The sequence below is a fragment of the Canis lupus genome, chromosome 38 (genome assembly GCF_003254725.2).
Source record: "Canis lupus dingo isolate Sandy chromosome 38, ASM325472v2, whole genome shotgun sequence".
In the NCBI taxonomy this organism is placed as follows: domain Eukaryota; kingdom Metazoa; phylum Chordata; class Mammalia; order Carnivora; family Canidae; genus Canis; species Canis lupus.
Window position 1 is genome coordinate 21,847,691 of NC_064280.1, and position 17,310 is coordinate 21,865,000.

Below are 17,310 nucleotides of genomic sequence, written 5' to 3' on the forward strand. Positions count from 1 at the left end.
AGTTTTTTTTTTTAATTTTTATTTATCTATGATAGTCACACAGAGAGAGAGAGAGGCAGAGACATAGGCAGAGGGAGAAGCAGGCTCCATGCACCGGGAGCCCGACGTGGGATTCGATCCCGGGTCTCCAGGATCGCGCCCTGGGCCAAAGGCAGGCGCTAAACCGCTGCACCACCCAGGGATCCCTGTGGTGTAAGTTTTAAGGGGAAAATATGATCAGAGCAAGATGAAGAGAAGCAGAACACGGAGGGAAAAGTCATGAGCTCCCTTATAACTCCAGCTGCCACTCCTGCTTATCTAAACATCTAGCTTTCATTTCTACTTTAAGGAAATCCTTCAAACTCTCTTGCCTGTGATACTTCTAGGCATTGTAAAACCTCTTAGCCTACATACAGCTTCAGTGAGCCAAAACCAAACTCTCTCTCGGCTTCAGCTCCGACACCCTTTTGATAGTTTCCTTCATGGCCTGTAATAACTGAGTCATTAATAGCTAAGCTACTCTCAGCCAAGAACCTTTTCAACAACCGAATTCAGATAAGACCTCAAATACCCTTTCTCTTGCTAGCTGCTCTGTACTTTTACATTTTCTTTTCTTTTTTTTCTAATTTAATTATTTATTTTAGAGAGAGAGCATGTGTGAGCAGGGGGATGGGCAGAGGGAGAGACACCAAGAATCTCCAGCAGACTCCACACTGAGCACAGAGCCCCACACGGGACCAGGCTCCATCTCCCGACTCCAAGATCATGATGTGAGCCAAAACCAAGAGTCAGATGCTCAACCGACTGAGCCACCCAGGCACCCCACTAATTTAAAAAAATGTTTTTAAACTCCACTAGAGTTCATATAGTGTTATATTAGTTTCAGGTGTACAATATAGTGATTCAACACTTTTGTACATCACCCAATGTGCTTTTACACTTTCTCTGCCAGCTCAGAAAGAGAGAAGAAGGGGACAAGATCATGTCTTCTCCCCCATCCACCTGAGATCCTCTGACTCTCACTTGCCATGGGATGTGGTTGCCTAAATTAGCCAGTTTCTAACTAGGCTAGCTCCTACTCATTCTATGAAGCCTCTACTCCTCTGGCTTCCCCCTACCTTTCTAATGAATGGCTAATTAGCATGGAAAAGATTGTCTTTAATGAAGCAGATCTCTCCAAAGTTCTTAAACAGCTTTGCAAAGATTCTAAAGAGAATTTAAGATCCTAGATCAGAGATCGGCAAGCTTTTCCTGTAACAGCCAGATAGTTACTATGTTAGGCTTTGCAGGCCTGATGGTCTCCGTTGAGATGACTCAAGTGTCCCCCTATACTTTGAAAATGGTCCTAAACAATAAGCCAGTAAGTGTGGCTGTGTTCTAATAAAACTTTATTTGTGGACACTGAAGTATGAACTTCATGTAATTTTTATGTGTCATGAAATATTCTTTTTCTTCTTTTTAAATTTTAATGTAAAAACCATTCTTAGCTCATAGGCTCTGCAAAAAGAGGCAGCAGACCAGATTTGGCTCACCAGCCATCAATGATTACATACCCAAGTGTGCTACAAAGTACAAGTTCTATCATAGATCAAAGAAGAAAGACATGGTCCTGGACCAAAAGAGCCAAAAGTTTCCTGTGGAAAATGGGATTTGAGGTTGGGCATTAAGGGAAAGATAAAAGTTAGGCACCTTTTAGGTGGAAGGGAATGGGAAGAAGGGGGGGAAAAACCACCTCTGGGTGTTAACAAGAGAAAAATGATGAAGTAAGATTGTGGTGGATGATAGGGAAGCTGCCAGAGACATGTGAGGGCCTTGAACATCAGAACAGGGAATGTAAACCTGACTCTTGCACAAACAGCATGTCTAGATTGCTCTTGCAGAGGAAACAGGACTGATTTGGCAAGAGAAAGATGAGGAGCAAGGAGAACAAGGTGGGAAAATGACAGTTGTACAAAGTATAAGAGTCTGAGTCCATGTAGGGAAAGTAACAGAAGAGAAGAGACGTGTTTGAGCCAGAACCTGGGGGTCTGCACAGGATAAAGCAGGCTGAGACCGGAGGTTTGGCTCAACAGACACCTGAGTGAGGTCACTCGGAGGTCAGATGCAGACAGGGCAGGTGAGAACCTCAGGTAGCCATGGTCCAGAAGTCAGAATGGAGTCAGGAATCAGACTGGAGGACTAATGAGCATCCCATCAGGGAATCCGGATAGCAAAGGATCAGGATCCGCTCTGAAAGATAGCGACGAGAAAGGGAAACAGGAACATATCCAGGTGACACCATGGAACCGGTGCTGCTAGAACGTGCTTGGCACAAAGTAAATCTCCGTTAAATATTTGCTAAGCGAATGAATGAATTCCCAAATCATAATGCATGATGCACGTGGGAAGGGCATGAGCTTGGAATCAGACCTTAATGCATATAAGCCTATTTATTTATGTCAAAAACATTTATTCTATGTGTCAGGCATGTATAAGCCCCAAGGATCTAAAAGTAAAAGAGGCGGCTCTTGACTTCAACAACTCACAGTCGATTGACAGAGTCAGAGAGAAATACGATTACTCTGCAATATGATCAGGGTTGTGACAGATGTGCGTGCAGAGGGGTAGCTGTGAGCCACCGGGCCGAGCGGATCACGAGGACCGGGACGGGCTGTGCAGTGATTTGGAAGCGGAGGTATGCAGGGCAAGTCCAGCCCGACAGAAGAACAGGGGCCGAGGTTCAGAGGTGACCGGGCCCCGCTCGTTCAGGGCTCCCTCAGCGTGTAAGCACATCTAGAGCCAAAATGTGTCGTGTTCGATCACGGGAGGGAAGCGGGCTTGGAACAGATGAGGCCAGAGTGATAAATCGGGGCCAGATCACGAAGGACTGTGTGTGACATGCTAAAGGGATTGGATTTTATCCTGAAGGTGATGGGAAGCAAATGAAGAATTTTAAGCAGGAAAGAGACATGATCAAATTTGCATTCTAGAAATAGCAACAGCATGGAGGACGGGCTGGAAGAAGATGAGGCTGGGTGTGGGGAGAATAATTTAACAGGTTACTGCAGTAATAAGTGGGAGATGGCGGGGGGCCTGAGCCCAGTAAGAGCCGTGGGCACGTCGGGCTGGGAGGCAGGAATGACAGGTGAGCTGGCGATGGTTTCCAGGGAGTGAGGGAGAGGAGGGGGGCTAGGTGACTCCCCGGCTTCTGGCTCGCATCTGGGAGCAGGTGGCAATGCAGGGGAAGGAAGAGGGTAAGAGAAGGAATGTGTACCGACTTCCTTCCAGGTTCCAAGCACCAAGGAACTTTACATATATTGCTTTATGTAATCTTCACAACAAACCTCGCTAAGGAGGTGTTATTAACCCCCTTTTCCAGATAAGAAAAGTGAAGTTTAGATAGTTTAACCCACTAGGCCGTAACCAACACAGATGATTTTCAGACCCTGGGACAGGCATGGGGGAGGAAGGTAAGGACATGGGTTAACCTCAGAGCCTGCTCCCCACGGAGGTCAGGGGCGGACCCCGGCAGCTCCCAGCCTCACTCTTGCTCTGTGGGGGAGACTCTAAGACTGGGAGCACTTCTTTTTAATTTTTTTAAGATTTTATTTATGTATTTGAGAGAGAATAAGAGAACAGAGGGAGAAGCAGACTCCCAGCTGAGCAGGGAGCCCAATGTGGGGCTCGATCCCAGGACTCCAGGATCACCACCTGAGCCAAAGGCAGGTGCTCAACTAACTGAGCCACCCAGGCGTCCCTCCTCCCACCTTTTTAAGTTTTATTTAAGTAACCTCTACACCCCAGATGGAGCTCAAACTCATGACCCCGAGATTGAGAGCCCAGTGCTCTTTTGACGAGGCAGCCAGGTGCCCCAAGGCTGGGAGCACTCCTGTACCTAGGAGAGCAGGCTCCGAGAGGCGTGTCCCCAAGCCAACAAGAACAAGGCTCAGGGCAATCCCTGGGCCCCGGGAGAAGGGGCAACCCTGGGCCAGAGCATCTCTGCAGCAACCTGAGCTCCTCCCTAAGCACGTCAGGGAGAGCCAGGAGGAGGAGGACTGCATCCCCTCCCTTGTCTGGGAGTGGCCCAGCCTGATCCTATCGGACTCCCTTGAGCTGGGTCTCAGGGAGGTCAAATATTTAGGGAAGGAGCAAAAAAAGTAATTCAGCCAGCAAGAGCCAGAGTCAGAATTATTTTTTTAAGACTTTATTTATTTATTTGACAGAGAGAAACAGAGAACATACAAGCAGGGAGAGAGGCAAGCAGAGGCAGAGGGAGAAGCAGACTCCCCACTGAGCAGGGAGGCAGAGGCGGGACTCGATTCCAGGACCCTGGGATCATGACCTGAGCTGAAGGCAGAGGCTTACCCCACTGAACCACCCAGGTGTCCCTCCTCTTGACCTCTTCCACCCTCCACCTCTGGCAACCAAAAATCTGATCTGTTTCTAAGAGTTTGTCTGAGGTTCTACATCTAAGTGAGATCACACAGCGTTTGTCTTTCTCTGACTTACTTCGCTTAGGATGATGCCCTCAGGGTGCGTCCACGTCACAAATAGCAGGATTTCCTTCTTTTTAGGGCTGAATAGTATTCCAATGTGTGTGTACCCATCTTTACCCATCTTTTAAAAAAAAAAGATTTTATTTACTTATTCATGAGACAGACACAGGCAGAGACACAGGCAGAGGGAGAAGCAGGCTCCCTGCAGGGAGTCCCACACGGGACTCGACCCCGGGACCCCAGGGTCACAGCTTGAGCCTCCCAGGCACCCCTATCCATCTAAGCTATTATAAATAATGCTACAATGAATGCAGAGGTTCACATATCCTTCAGGACAGAGACTTTGTTTCCTTTGGATATACACCCAGAAATGGAATTGCTGGATTATACGGTAGTTCTATTTTTAATTTTTTGAGGCACTCCCATACTGTTTTCCATGGTGGCTGTGAATTTACATTCCCACACACAAGGGTTTCCTTTCTTCACGTTCTCGCCACCACTTGTTAGCTCTTGTTTTTCTGGTGTGGGATGGTATCTCACTGCGGTCTTGATTTGCATTGCCCTGATGATGAGGGATGCTGGCACCTTCTCGTGTACCTGTTGACCATTTAAACATCTTCTTTGGAAAAATGTCTATTGAGGTCCTTTGTTCATTTTTAATTGGGTTATTTGGAGTGTGGGGGGGGATTATTTGGTTTTGGTTCCAGCTTTTGCTATTGAGTTTCTTAATTATTTTTTTTTTTATTTATGATAGTCAGAGAGAGAAGGAGAGAGGCAGAGACATAGGCAGAGGGAGAAGCAGGCTCCATGCACCGGGAGCCCGACGTGGGATTTGATCCCGGGTCTCCAGGATCGCCCTGGGCCAAAGGCAGGCGCTAAACCACTGCGCCACCCAGGGATCCCATATTTTTTAAATTAATTAATTTATTTATTCATGATAGACATAGAGAGAGAGAGAGGCAGAGACACAGGAGGAGGGAGAACCAGGCTCCATGCAGGGAGCCCGACGCAGGACTCGTACCTGGGACTCCAGGATCGTGCCCTAGGCCAAAGGCAGGCACTAAACCGCTGAGCCACCCAGGGATCCCATCTTAAATATTTGGGATATTAACCCCTTACTGGATGTGTCCTTTGCAAACATTTCCCCCCATTCTCTAGGTTGCCTTTTCGTTTTGTTGATGGTTTCCTTTGCTGTGCAGCTTTTTAGTTTGATGCAGTCCTACTTGTTTATTTTTTATTTTGCTGGTTGTGCCTTAGGTATCGTAAAGCGGCATTTTAAGACCTACTGAGGGACACCTGGGTGGCTAGGCAGTGGAGCATCTGCCTTTAGCTCAGGGCGTGACCCCGGGGTCCTGGGATCCAGTCCTGCATCGGGCTCCCCATAGGGAGCCTGCTTCTCCCTCTGCCTGTATCTCTGCCTCTCTCTGTGTGTCTCTCATGAATAAATAACTAAAATATTTTTTAAAAAGACCTACTGAATTTGAGATGCCTATGTGACATCCAAGTGAAGTCAGCTAATAAACTGGTGGGTGGGTGTATGCAGAACGCCGTCCTCCTGTCATCTCTCTCCCAGGGGATGGTACTTCATCACTTAATCACTCAAGCTAGAAACCTGGAGTCCTGTGTGACTCCTCTTCCTCTTCCTCTTCCTCTTCCTCTTCCTCTAGTAGCCACCAAGTTCCAGTGATTGCACCTCCCATGTATTTCTCAAAACCCCCTCTTCCTCTACAGCTTCCCACTGTGCTACCTCAGGCGTAATCTTCTCCCAACTACATCGCGGCCATAGCTTTCCTACTGGTCCCTTTGCCTCAGACCCTGCACCATCAGATCCATCTTCCAAACAGCCAGCAAAGTAAGATATCTAGAGTGAGATAGATCTAACCAGAATAGGTCTGCCCGTGTCATTTCAAAAGCTTTCTGATGGATCCAGCCTGCTTCGTCTGGGAGACAGGAGGTCCCCTGTGAACTGGCCCTGCTTCCATCTCGGCCTCCTAGCCCACCGCTCCAGATTTCTTCCCTCCCACTCCCAATCTGGAGTGCTGGGCTCCAGCCCGAGAGGTTTATTTGGGGTTCGACCACAGGCACCTTTTGGATCTGGCTTCTGGAACTTTCTCGCGTTGCACCTTCTGCTTAAACTGCGTTTTGTTTTCACCTAACTCCTCATTACCCTTTCAAAATCAACTCAGCTGTCACTCCTCCGGGAAGCCTTTCCTGCCTACTCCTCAACACCTTTTTGCCAAAGTGGATTAGGTGCCCCTGCTCTGTGGTCCCATATGCTCCATGCACAGCGCCATCATTGATCTGATTAGATTTCTATCTGTGCAAACGTCTGCCTTTCTCACTAGCACTTTTTTTAAGATTTTATTTCCTTATTCATGAGAGAGAGAGAGATTGAGGCAAAGACACAGGCTGAGGGAGAAGCAGGCTCCCTACAGGGAGCCCGACGTGGGACTCGATCCCAGGACCCCGGGATCATGCCCTGGGCCAAAGGCAGACGCTCAACTGCTGAGCCACCCAGGCGTCCCCTCACTAGCACGTTTAAGGTCCATTCCATAAGGCCAGAAGAGCATCTTAGTCAGCTTTTCATTCCTAATGTCTACCACATAGTAGGTTCTTAGTCAATATATGTTGGTTAGATTAATTGGTATGAATTCTCACAGTCACACTCAGAAGAATATGCCAAAAGATGTGCACCCAGAGATGTGCTCAGCATCCCCCAAGAACCAGATCTAAGCACCTGGGCTCTCTGGAACTCCACTTATTTCAAAATATAATAGTTAATACAATTCATTCTGGGGGACTAAATAAGGCTCTGTATCTCTCTCTCTGGGTTTTTTTACTCCAACCTGATTGTGGGTTCGTGTTTATTTATTTACAATAGTTTTTTTATTCATTTGAGACAGAGACAGAGTGAGCAAGGGGGAGCAGCAGAAGGAGAGGGAGAAACAGATTCCCCGTTGCGTAGGGAGCCCAATGTGGGGCTGATCCCAGGACCCCAAGATCATGACCTGAGCTGAAGGCAGATGTTTAACTGATGGAGCCACCCAGGCGCCCCTACACATGGGTTTTAAACTCATATTTAGAGCAACGTTAATTATGATTGAACTTTTAATGGAAGAAAATAACATGACTAAATAAATAAATATGCTTATTTCTAGTGGGAGAAGGCTGTACCAGTGCAGAAATAGCAAACACCTGGGATGCCCAGTTGGATCAGCAGTTAAGCGTCTGCCTTCAGCCGGGGGTGTGATCCTGGAGTCTCAGGATCGAGTCCCACATCGGGCTCCTTGCATGGAGCCTGCTTCTCCCTCTGCCTGTGTCTCTGCCTCTCTCTCTCTCTCTGTCTCTCATGAATAAATAAATAAAATCTTAAAAAAAATAGCAAACACCAGGGGAGATCTGCAGTGAGGACCTTCAAATTAGAAGACAGCTTTGGACTCCATTCTAGCATGTGTGTAGTATCAGATTTACCTAACATAGATGTAACCAAAATGTTGTCCATCCCCAAAACATCCAAATAACTTTTGAAATGCTTTTTCAGTTCATAGATATTGAGAGAACACACACACACACACACACACACACAGTTTTCACACCTGCAAAATATTCTTCAGTGTTGATGGAACATGAGACAACCCTGGTGAAGACTCCTACTTGTGATTCTTAAACTTATTAATTAGAAGCCCTTCATCTTGGCTCTAGACAGGACTGAGAACATCATCTGCAGGGCGTGTTGAAAAACAGAAAGGCAGATTCCCATTCCCTTACTCAAAAATCATTAAGAATTTCAAGACAGGAACAACTGGGTGGCTCAGCGGTTGAGCGCCTGCCTTCAGCCCAGGGCGTGATCCTGGAGTCCAGGGATCAAGTTCCACATCGGGCTCCCAGCATGGAGCCTGCTTCTCCCTCTGCTGCTGCCTCTCTCTGTGTGTGTTTCTCATGAATAAATAAATAAAATCTTAAAAAAAAAAAAAAAAAAAAAAAGAATTTCAAGACAGCCATGGCCGAGCATGAAACCAAACCCAGGACCCTCCTGAGCCCCGGCTCTTGTGTGACTGCACAGGCCAGGTGCCCACGAAGCCAGCTGGGCGCAAGAGTCCTCAAATCAATCCTAACTACTACCTCTAATTGATAAGAGGCTACTCTGATTTAATTCTCAGCTCTCCCCAGTTAGGAAGTATAGACCTCACTAGCTCTTCGCAGAAGCTCTTCGTTAGACCTCAGTCTCTTCTTAAGAACCTTCCTTGTAGGTGCCTTGTGCAATTGGCATGCCTGTTGTTTAACTGTTGTCCTACTGCACATGAAGAAGCTTGCTCTCTCCCTCTCCCTTCCCTGCTTGTCCAAGATCCATGTTCGAAGGAGGCTTGCCGATCTAGCCCGAAGCTCAGTAGTAAGGAAGGGCTCCGTGGGTCTGATAAGCAGCAGCTTCTAGTGAGTCATGAGGCCCCGTCCCTACCCAGCAGGGTCCCTCCCTGTGTGCCAGCAGCCTGCACCATGGGCATGCTGGGAAAACCTCCCACCTGGGCCTTTGCCCCAGGTCCAGAGTCTGTGCCTTATCTAGGCAGTTGCCGAGAACCACTGGACGCCACACGGAACAGAAATTCCCTGTTTTCCAGGTATGGAGAATAATCCCTAACTCCGAACACTGGCAGTTCCTGAGACCCAGGGGAAAGCAGGTGCAGAGTTAGAGTCTGCAGATGACAGGCCTAAGAGTAGCAGGTAGGAAATCTTCTGGGGGCCAGAGACGAGAGGCAATAAAGCACAGATAAGACAGAGGGTCAGGCCCACGGAAGGTTCGGGAAGAGGTCCCATCGCCGGGCAGAAGGAGCAGAAGAGCATCAAGGGTGGCCTCCGGCTGACTGCTAACCTCTCCCACACTCAGGGGCCTGTGACAGCATCACAGCATCTGAGGCCATGGCCAGCGGGGACGATGAGCCCAGGAACTGTATGGTATGTGGAGACCGAGCCACGGGCTATCATTTCCATGCCCTGACTTGTGAGGGCTGCAAGGGCTTCTTCAGGTAAGAGCTTCCTCCCTGGGAGAAACGACCTCCCTAACTGCCCACGGGGCAGCCTGTCAGCCCTGGCACATGCCCGGGCTTGTCCAGCCAGTCCTGCCTCTCAGGGCCTGACTGCCCCGTGGCTAGCATGCTACATCTTGCCAACCACAACACTGCATACACAGGTGACAATAATAGAGGGAAGGCCGAGTGTTGGTCCTGTGGACACAACCCCTTGGTCCAGAGTACTTATTACGTACTCACCACCTGCAGAGCACTGAGCCAGTGCTGTGCCAGCAAGGCTCTCCTAAGTGATCTTGTGTCCCTGTGGAAATGCTTGAGAGGTGTTGTACCCTGCCCACCCTTAGGGACCCTTGGCCACAGCTCAGATTGGCCCACATCACCAGACATCCTTTTAGACCATGTCATCTCAGCCCCTCACGTAGCCACCTGTTCACTGGCATCCACGACCACCCTCCTGAGTGTCTCCATCTCTCACAGACGAACGGTCAGCAAAAGCACCGGGCTCACCTGCCCCTTCGCTGGAAGCTGTAAGGTCAACAAGGCTCAGAGGCGCCACTGCCCGGCCTGCAGGTTGCAGAAGTGCCTAGATGCTGGCATGAGGAAGGAAAGTGAGTTGGCCCCCTCCCAACGCAAGAATCCACCCAGCAGGTCTCTCTGCTCTGTCCTCTGTTCCCAAAGCATATTCTCTGCACCAGAAGAGTGAGCTTTTGGAAACAAGTCAGATGATGTTCCTATTCTGCTCAAAACCCCCGTGACCCCTCATCTCTCTTACAGTCCGAGATCTCATGGCCTAGCTTCCCCCACAGAGCCTCCCAGACTTTATCTCCTACTCTTCCCTCCTGGTTCAATCCATCACGGCCACCCTAACTTCAGTGCCCTGCCCCCACCCCAAGCACACCCAGCACACACTCCTCAGGACTTGTGCACTTGTGCTTGCCATTCCCTCTACCCAGAATGCTCTTCCCCTAGATATTCACATGGCCTGATTTTTCTCTCTCACACATGTAGTGCCCGTCACTTAGTAGGTACTTGGTAGCTGTTGGGTGAATCATTTAATGCCATTTCTCTGTGCCACATGATGAGGCTATGCTCCCAACAGATGATGTCACTGGAGCTCACGGAATGTGCCTGAGTTTCCTCAGCTGCAAAGTTGCAGCCTCCGTGTTCAGACCCTTCCAACGCCCAAGCCCTAGCTTTCCCGTGGTATCACACCAGTTTCCAATATGGAGCAGCAGATAGGAAACCATAGGAGCCAAAAAATCTTCGCTGGATTTCTATCTGCATCGCTCTAGTATTCTGTGACCTTGGACCAGCCACTGGAGAGCCAGCCCGTTCACGTATCTGACGAATATGGATAAGAACACCTGCCCTGTGTACCCATAGCATTGTTCCGTCCAGCCAGGTGTAACCCCAGAACCCTTGAAATTATAGGGCTGATGTTTTAGGAACCAAGTGCCCTCCTTCTTCAGTGTTTGCCCAAAAGCTAACATCTCCCTCCACCGTGACCACTCCATTCTCCACCCTCCTCTCCCCTCCCTCACCCCCGACGGTGCCTCTCGGGCTGGGGAGAGTGTGCAGGAACCCCTACCACCTGAGCCTCCAGGACTTCAGCCAAGCCCAAGGAGGCCTCAGGACTGCTCGTCCCTTCCCGTGTCCTTCACTGTGCGGGGGATCCGACGGGTCCGGGGCATGGGGCTGGCAGAGAGAGGTGCTCTCCCCCGGCCTCAGTGGCTTTGTCCTCTTTCCCGGGCAGTGATCCTGTCGGCTGAAGCCCTGGCGCTGCGGCGAGCAAAGCAGGCCCAGCGGCGGGCCCAGCAAGCACCTCTGCAGCTGAGCAAGGAGCAGAAAGAGCTAGTCCAGACACTCCTGGGGGCTCACACCCGCCACGTGGGCACCATGTTTGACCAGTTTGTGCAGTTCAGGGTGAGAACCAATAGAGGCTTTGGGCTGAAATGTGACCCCAAGGGTGCCTGAGGGGGCTGGCCTGAGGGCAAGACTTCTCCAGGACCCCAGTATAGACAGGCTCCTAGGCCCAGAACCCTTCCAAGACAGGGCTGGAGAGATCCCTGGGACCCGAGCCGCTCATTTAGGCTCTGATGTCTGCAGCCTCCAGCTCATCTGTTCACCCACTACCAGCGCTTGCCCATCCCAGTCCCTGTAATGCCTCTGCTCGTGCACTTGGCGGACATCAACACTTTCATGGTACAGCAAGTCATCAAGTTCACCAAGGACCTGCCCCTCTTCCGGTACGTGAGCTCCCCTTACCTTTCTGAGCTCCCCTTACCTTTCGGGAGGAAAGCACTCTGATAAATTATAATCTCTCAGGATCCCTGGGTGGCTCAGCGGTTTGCACCTCCCCTTGGCCCGGCCGTGACCCTGGAGCCCCAGGATCAGTCCGCATCGGGGTCCCTGCAGGGAACCTGCTTCTCCCTCTGCCTCTATCTCTCTCATGAATAAATAAAATCTTTAAAAAAAATAACAATCTCTCTCTCTCTCTCTCACACACACACACACACACACACACACACACACACACACACACAGTCACGGACAGACGCACTAGCCCATCCTGCAGCCTTGCCGAAGCCCCAGGTCCTGGATCCCCTCCTTTGCTCTTAAGCGAGCTCAGTGGGAGCTCGGAGCTCCCCACCCGGGTAGAGTCTAACGCGCTCCTGTGCTCCCCAAGGTCCCTGCCCATGGAGGACCAGATCTCCCTCCTCAAGGGCGCAGCTGTGGAAATCTGTCACATTGCTCTCAACACCACGTTCTGCCTCCAAACGCGACACTTCCTCTGCGGGCCGCTGCGCTATACGATGGAGGACGGCGTCCACGGTGAGGCGGTGCTCGCACCCAGGGCTGCGGCCTGCCCTGCCCCCCTGCCCCCTCTCCCCGCCCCTGCTCCCTGCCCCTACCTGCTGCCCCTGCTCCTGCCCCCTACCTGCTGCCCCTGCTCCTGCCCCCTGCCCTGTGGCCTATGGCCTGTGGCCCGGCCAGAGGGAGCCTAAGACTAGCCTTTCCCCCAGCGGGCTTCCAGGAAGAGTTTTTAGAGTTGCTCTTTCGCTTCCATGGGACCCTGAAGCGACTCCAGCTCCAGGAGCCCGAGTACGTGCTCCTGGCCGCCATGGCCCTCTTCTCTCCGGGTGAGCATCCCCCAAAGCCCAGAAGCTTCAGCTCCTCCCAGCCCCCGGACTCCCTCCAGCCCGGGCCTTCGTCAGCAAACCCAAGCCCGGCCTTCCCCGCCCGTGCCTTCCAGACAGGCCTGGGGTTACCCGGAGGGAAGAGATAGACCATCTGCAAGAGGTGATGGCCCTGACCCTGCAGAGCTACATCAGAGGCCAGCAGCCCAGGCCTCGGGATCGGTATGGGGGGTACGGGGGGTGGGGGGTTGGAGGGGGTACGAGGGGGGGTGCTAGGGAGCTGCAGGGGCAGCACAGCGAGGGGAGCACTGAGCTCAGGAGCAACGCTCTACCGGCCTTGCCTCTGGGAAACCGGGTCCCTGGGGGGCTCTAGTCCTTCCCTTTGCACCTCATATGGTTCTGGCATCCAAACCGCTCCTACTGCTGTTTCATCGGATTTTTTCCAGACTTTTTTTTTTTTTTTTATTCAGTAGATGCAAAGTAGTAGCTCGCAGGCTCTGTATGATAGCATTCCTGAGATTGATGACACCCATCGCCTTACCAGTCCCGCTCTCCGGGCTACGCAGCCTTCCAAGATTCTTGTTTGCTCTCTCTCCTTGGCCCTTCCCTTCCTCTCCAATGGCCCAATCCTTTCATCTTTCATTCCCCTTGAAGTTACGGTCGTTCAGGTTCATGGCCAAAGCCAGGACCTGGCTCAACAGTCCGTGATCTACCCAGGCTCTGAGGTACACTCCACCTGTTCTCGTTTGTTCCTCTATGAGCCAGTTTGGCCAGAAGAGGGATGCTTTATACCACACAACACGCCACCTTCTAGAACCTGCTCTAGAAGGCCAGATCCACAGATTCCACACAGTTGAAGTTCTGACCAAGTCTGGGGCCTTCTTCACACCCGGCCCTCAGACCTCTGGAGTCAAGAAAAACAGCATGGTGAGAGAAGACAGTGTCAGAGGGCCCCTTGGGGGCCTTTGGAGTTTTTGATAAACTTGTCATACCGGAGCAAGACTTTCTCTAGTGTTCAGACCCAGCCTCACTGAGGGAAGTTCAGGGGAGCAGGACCTCAACACAACACTCTCGGCTGCCTCGTTTCCCTCTTTCCCTGGTGACCCCACTACTTCCTCCAAAGGTTTCTGTATGCGAAGCTGCTGGGCCTGTTGGCTGAGCTCCGGAGCATTAACAATGCGTACGGGCACCAAATCCAGCACATCCAGGGACTGTCTGCCATGATGCCGCTGCTCCAGGAGATCTGCAGCTGACACCCCAGCCCGCCTCCTCCCCGGCCCACCCAGACACACTGGACTGCAAAGGGGCAAATGCTGGGGCCGGAGGTCAGGATTGGTAGAAAGGGAGCCCAGTGGTCGTAATGAAAGACTAAAGTGATTAACCGCCTCTTCATGCAGTCTTGGGGTGGTGGGGGATGACCGTGGGGACACAGCTGTTCTCTGGATGCACAGAAGATGGGAAGGAGGAAGCCTCAGGGCCAAGAGGTAAAGAAACTCCTTTTGGGAACTGGGGCCAGAGTGCGGGGGGCACTTTCTGAGGTCCAAGGTTTAGCCTTTCAGCCCTTCTTTCCCAGCCCTGGGAGACTCTGGGATGGAAAACAGGATAGGGAGCTAATCCCATGCAGACTGGTCTGCTCTGAAGAGGAAGAAGCTAGGAGCTTTAATCCACAGGGAAACGAAGAAGGGGGAAAAGAGGGGGGGAAAGTTGGCCAGACATACCCCTTAATCTTTCTTCCCTTCGTCCAGAGCCACAAGAGCACGGGAAGAGGACCCTGGGGCCAGTGGTGGAGGTGGGAGCCTCACACCACGGCCTCAGCAGCTGCCCCCGTGGCAGCTCCAGTTCTGAGGAGGGCACGGTCCTGTCCCCCACTCTGCTCCTGGGACCGAGGGGTCACCCAGCAAGGTGGGCTCTGGAGAGGGGCCTAGTCTCTGGCCCTAGGGCACCTGACTCAGAGGTTCCAGCGTCTGTGGGGGCTGGCTCTGGGGCCACCTCAGCCCACAGTGATACTGAAGCCACAGTGGAATCTGTTGCGCCAGTGATTGAGGAAGGCTCCAAGGGCTAGGGTGACGGGCAAGGGGGGCATCTTCTTCTCCAGCACAGCACCCACACACCAGTTACTGTCCACCAGGCCTGTTGTGGAACAGGATACAGACTAGGTTATTTCACAGGCGTGGACAGAGGGATCAGAAGTAAGGTCAGAAGTAAGCTTCCCTCCCTCTGCCCACCCCCCCAGGTCCTCAGCACCTCCAAATGCCATCTTAATAACCCTCACCTCGAAACACCATGTTGGCCTGGGGCAGAGTCAGGTGGTAACCAAAGGAGAAGGTTGTGTCTTGCAGCCTTGTGTTTGCCTCAAACTCCACTCCAACCTGCACCTGAGAACCACGGCAAGGATGGGGGAAGGGCCTGTGTCAGTGGGCACTGCGGAGGCCGCCCGGGCTCAGCAGAATGAAGGCCTGCCGAAGACAGCCAAGCCGTGTGGGTGGGAGGCACCGCAGCGCAGCAGGGCCCGCAGAGGCCCCTGGGGGCCAGAGTTCACGACTGACCGGCTGGGGGGCGGGGGGCGGATCTGCAGGCTCACCTGTTCGTTGGCCCTGTGGTAATAACTCGCGTGGGCCCCACCTGAACCCACGTTCAACGTGGCCACCCAGTGGACAGCTGCAAAAACCAAAGCACAGGAGGCAAGGAGAGTTACTGTGGCAGGACCCAGGCCAGGAGCCGCCCGGAGTTCAGGGTCCCCTCCGCTCAGGCCCCCTCCTCAGCCCATACCCGAGTACTTCCCAGCCAGTGTCAGGATGGCCCCCTCTTCGCCCGGCCGCCGGTGATAAACCAGCTCTCCTCCCAGCACCAGCCGATGGGTGAGGCTCTGCAGGAAGTGAGCGACCATGATCACTGTGGGGCAGCGGGGGAGACACAGCGTCAGTCGTAGGGACGGCAGCCAGGCCCGCTCCCCGCCCCCCAGCCTGCCCAGGATGCTTCTCACCCCCGAACCTTCCAGACCATGAGGAGCCACAGCCGACACTAGCAGGTGGGCAGCCACGAGGAAAAAGCATCCCCGTCCCAGTTCCTCACCCGACTCCCCAATGAGGTCAGGATTCCCCAGGGTCAGGGTGGCTGTGTAGTCGTCTCCCCGGTACTCGCCATCGAACTGCCACGTCAGGAACTTGGCCTGCTGCGTCTGGGGAGGGAGAGCAAGGAGGAAAGCCTGCCTCCCCCCCCCCGCACCGTCACTACTGCCCTGCTCCTCCCTCGAGCCCCCAGCCCAGAGCAGCAGCCTGGCTCTGGGGGTGGAGGCAGGAAGCCCGGGTCACCTGGAAGACAGCCTTGGCGCGGAGCCGCTCTGCCAAGAGGAGCAGGACCTGGGCGTTGAGGCTGCCGCTGCTGTCCATATCCCCGACCACGGTGGGGAACACCTGTTGGGGAGTGGGCACAGTAAGAGGGAGCTGGGGGGCACCCGGCAGCGTGCAGCCAGCCAGCCAGGATTTCTTTAACAGTACCCGGCGCCCCCTAGTGGAGTCACGGAGACAAGCCCGGGCTCTTGCCACAGCTGTTGCCCCCACTCTCTCCTCCCACGGAGAGAAAACCCAGAGAAGCAGGGGCCCTGCACATCCCTCCCCCCCAACACACACATTTCCTCCACCTCTAGACCCGGGCCCCAGGGCCGGGGGTGGGGTGGGGTGGTGGCTTCTAGAGAGACGGCCCAGGTGCAAGGAGTCCTCACCTCGGTGGGGCTGAGTTGCCAGTCCCCTGCATAGGCCGCATGGAGGTGGTAGCCTGGCAGGCCCAGGGCACTCATGTGCACGGTGTGAGCCACCTGAGGGAAGAGCAGTCAATGGAGGAAAGCATTCCTGCCACTTTCAGGCCCCGTCCCACCCTTTCTCTTCTCCCCAACCAGAAGGCCTTGCAAGAACCCCAAATATTCCAACATAGAGAGGGTCACCAAGACTCAAAGCAACAAGTCCCGCAGGCAAGGGAGGTGGAGAGAGCCCCACGTCCTCCCTCCTTTGTCCCACAGTAGCCTGGGTAAGGCTTGAGTGCAAAGGCAAGGAGGAGAGGCTCCAGGGATGGGCAGGGAGGAATGGTAGGGAGGACCAGAGAAGGGGGAGCACCTGGAAATGGCTGCTCAGAACCTTGTTGACCACGAGCTTTACTCCCTCCATCTGTGCTGGGAACACATCTGAAGGGGGTGCGGGGAGGGGAAGGGGGAGTAAGCACAGACAAGGAACCCCTGCCCCAAGACTTGTCTCCCCTTTCCATCCCATTGAAAGCACTTTGGAGGAACTGACCTCCTTTCGAGTCCTACCACGAAATGGTCCGCTCCACTGGGGCACCTGATCCTCCCTGAGGCTGGATGCCCCCGCTGGGATCTGCCCTCTCCTGCTCCCATCACTGGACACCCCAGATTCCAGACCCTCCCCTCCTCTGCCCCTTCAACGTGAGACCCCCAAATGCCAAGCTCTCACCTTTGCAAAGCCGGTGCAGCTCGTCGAAGCTCCCAGGGTTGGGCAGAGGCTCCTCGCGACGGGGACTCCGGCGGGGCAAAGCCCCCATCGGTGCCAGGCCCAGTGTGTTCCCCATCTCCGTCCAGGGGTCACGGGAGGGGCCGGGGTTAGCCTGAGAAAGGACGCTATTGCTCCCTCTACCCCCCTCGGGCCCCACCCCGCATCCTCCGACTCCCCAGTCCCAGAAACTTCC

General features: G+C 53.1%; 2 protein-coding genes across 9 annotated transcripts in view; one reads left to right on the plus strand and one right to left on the minus strand.

Annotated features, from left to right (window-relative positions):
• The first annotated feature begins 50 nt into the window (after nt 1-50).
• NR1I3 (nuclear receptor subfamily 1 group I member 3) lies at nt 51-13,992 on the plus strand. Of its 5 annotated transcripts, none has more exons than XM_049106933.1 (9): nt 51-192; nt 9,337-9,475; nt 9,956-10,086; nt 11,232-11,401; nt 11,585-11,724; nt 12,165-12,310; nt 12,502-12,618; nt 12,732-12,837; nt 13,739-13,992. In XM_049106933.1, the coding sequence occupies exons 2-9, from the start codon at nt 9,369-9,371 to the stop codon at nt 13,866-13,868; spliced, it is 1,047 nt and encodes a 348-aa protein (XP_048962890.1). In that variant the 5' UTR covers nt 51-192; nt 9,337-9,368; the 3' UTR covers nt 13,869-13,992. The 5 variants fall into 5 exon arrangements, 4 of the variants coding, with proteins under 4 accessions (XP_048962890.1, XP_025276622.1, XP_025276620.1 ...); XM_025420837.2 differs by lacking the exon at nt 51-192 and adding an exon at nt 8,942-9,070; XR_003125544.3 differs by lacking the exon at nt 51-192 and adding an exon at nt 9,050-9,173 and having other exon boundaries at nt 12,736-12,837; nt 13,739-13,878.
• A 259-nt stretch (nt 13,993-14,251) lies between these two features.
• The window catches only part of TOMM40L (translocase of outer mitochondrial membrane 40 like), a 3,654-nt gene continuing 595 nt past the window's right edge, over nt 14,252-17,310 (minus strand). Inside the window, exons 2-10 of one of the 4 annotated variants that reach the window (XM_049106934.1) lie at nt 17,079-17,310; nt 16,725-16,792; nt 16,337-16,429; nt 15,927-16,028; nt 15,599-15,793; nt 15,385-15,481; nt 15,197-15,273; nt 14,888-14,990; nt 14,252-14,745 (exon numbers count right to left, since the gene is read on the minus strand). The exon at nt 17,079-17,310 is cut by the window's right edge and continues 19 nt beyond it. In XM_049106934.1, coding sequence (XP_048962891.1) covers nt 14,606-14,745; nt 14,888-14,990; nt 15,197-15,273; nt 15,385-15,481; nt 15,599-15,793; nt 15,927-16,028; nt 16,337-16,429; nt 16,725-16,792; nt 17,079-17,193 — 990 coding nt within the window. In that variant the 5' untranslated portion in view covers nt 17,194-17,310 and the 3' untranslated portion in view covers nt 14,252-14,605. Of the gene's footprint in view, nt 14,746-14,887; nt 14,991-15,196; nt 15,274-15,384; nt 15,508-15,598; nt 15,794-15,926; nt 16,029-16,336; nt 16,430-16,724; nt 16,793-17,078 lie in introns of all 4 variants that reach the window. The other 3 variants (XM_035711248.2, XM_025420838.3, XM_025420839.3) reach the window with 3 other exon arrangements.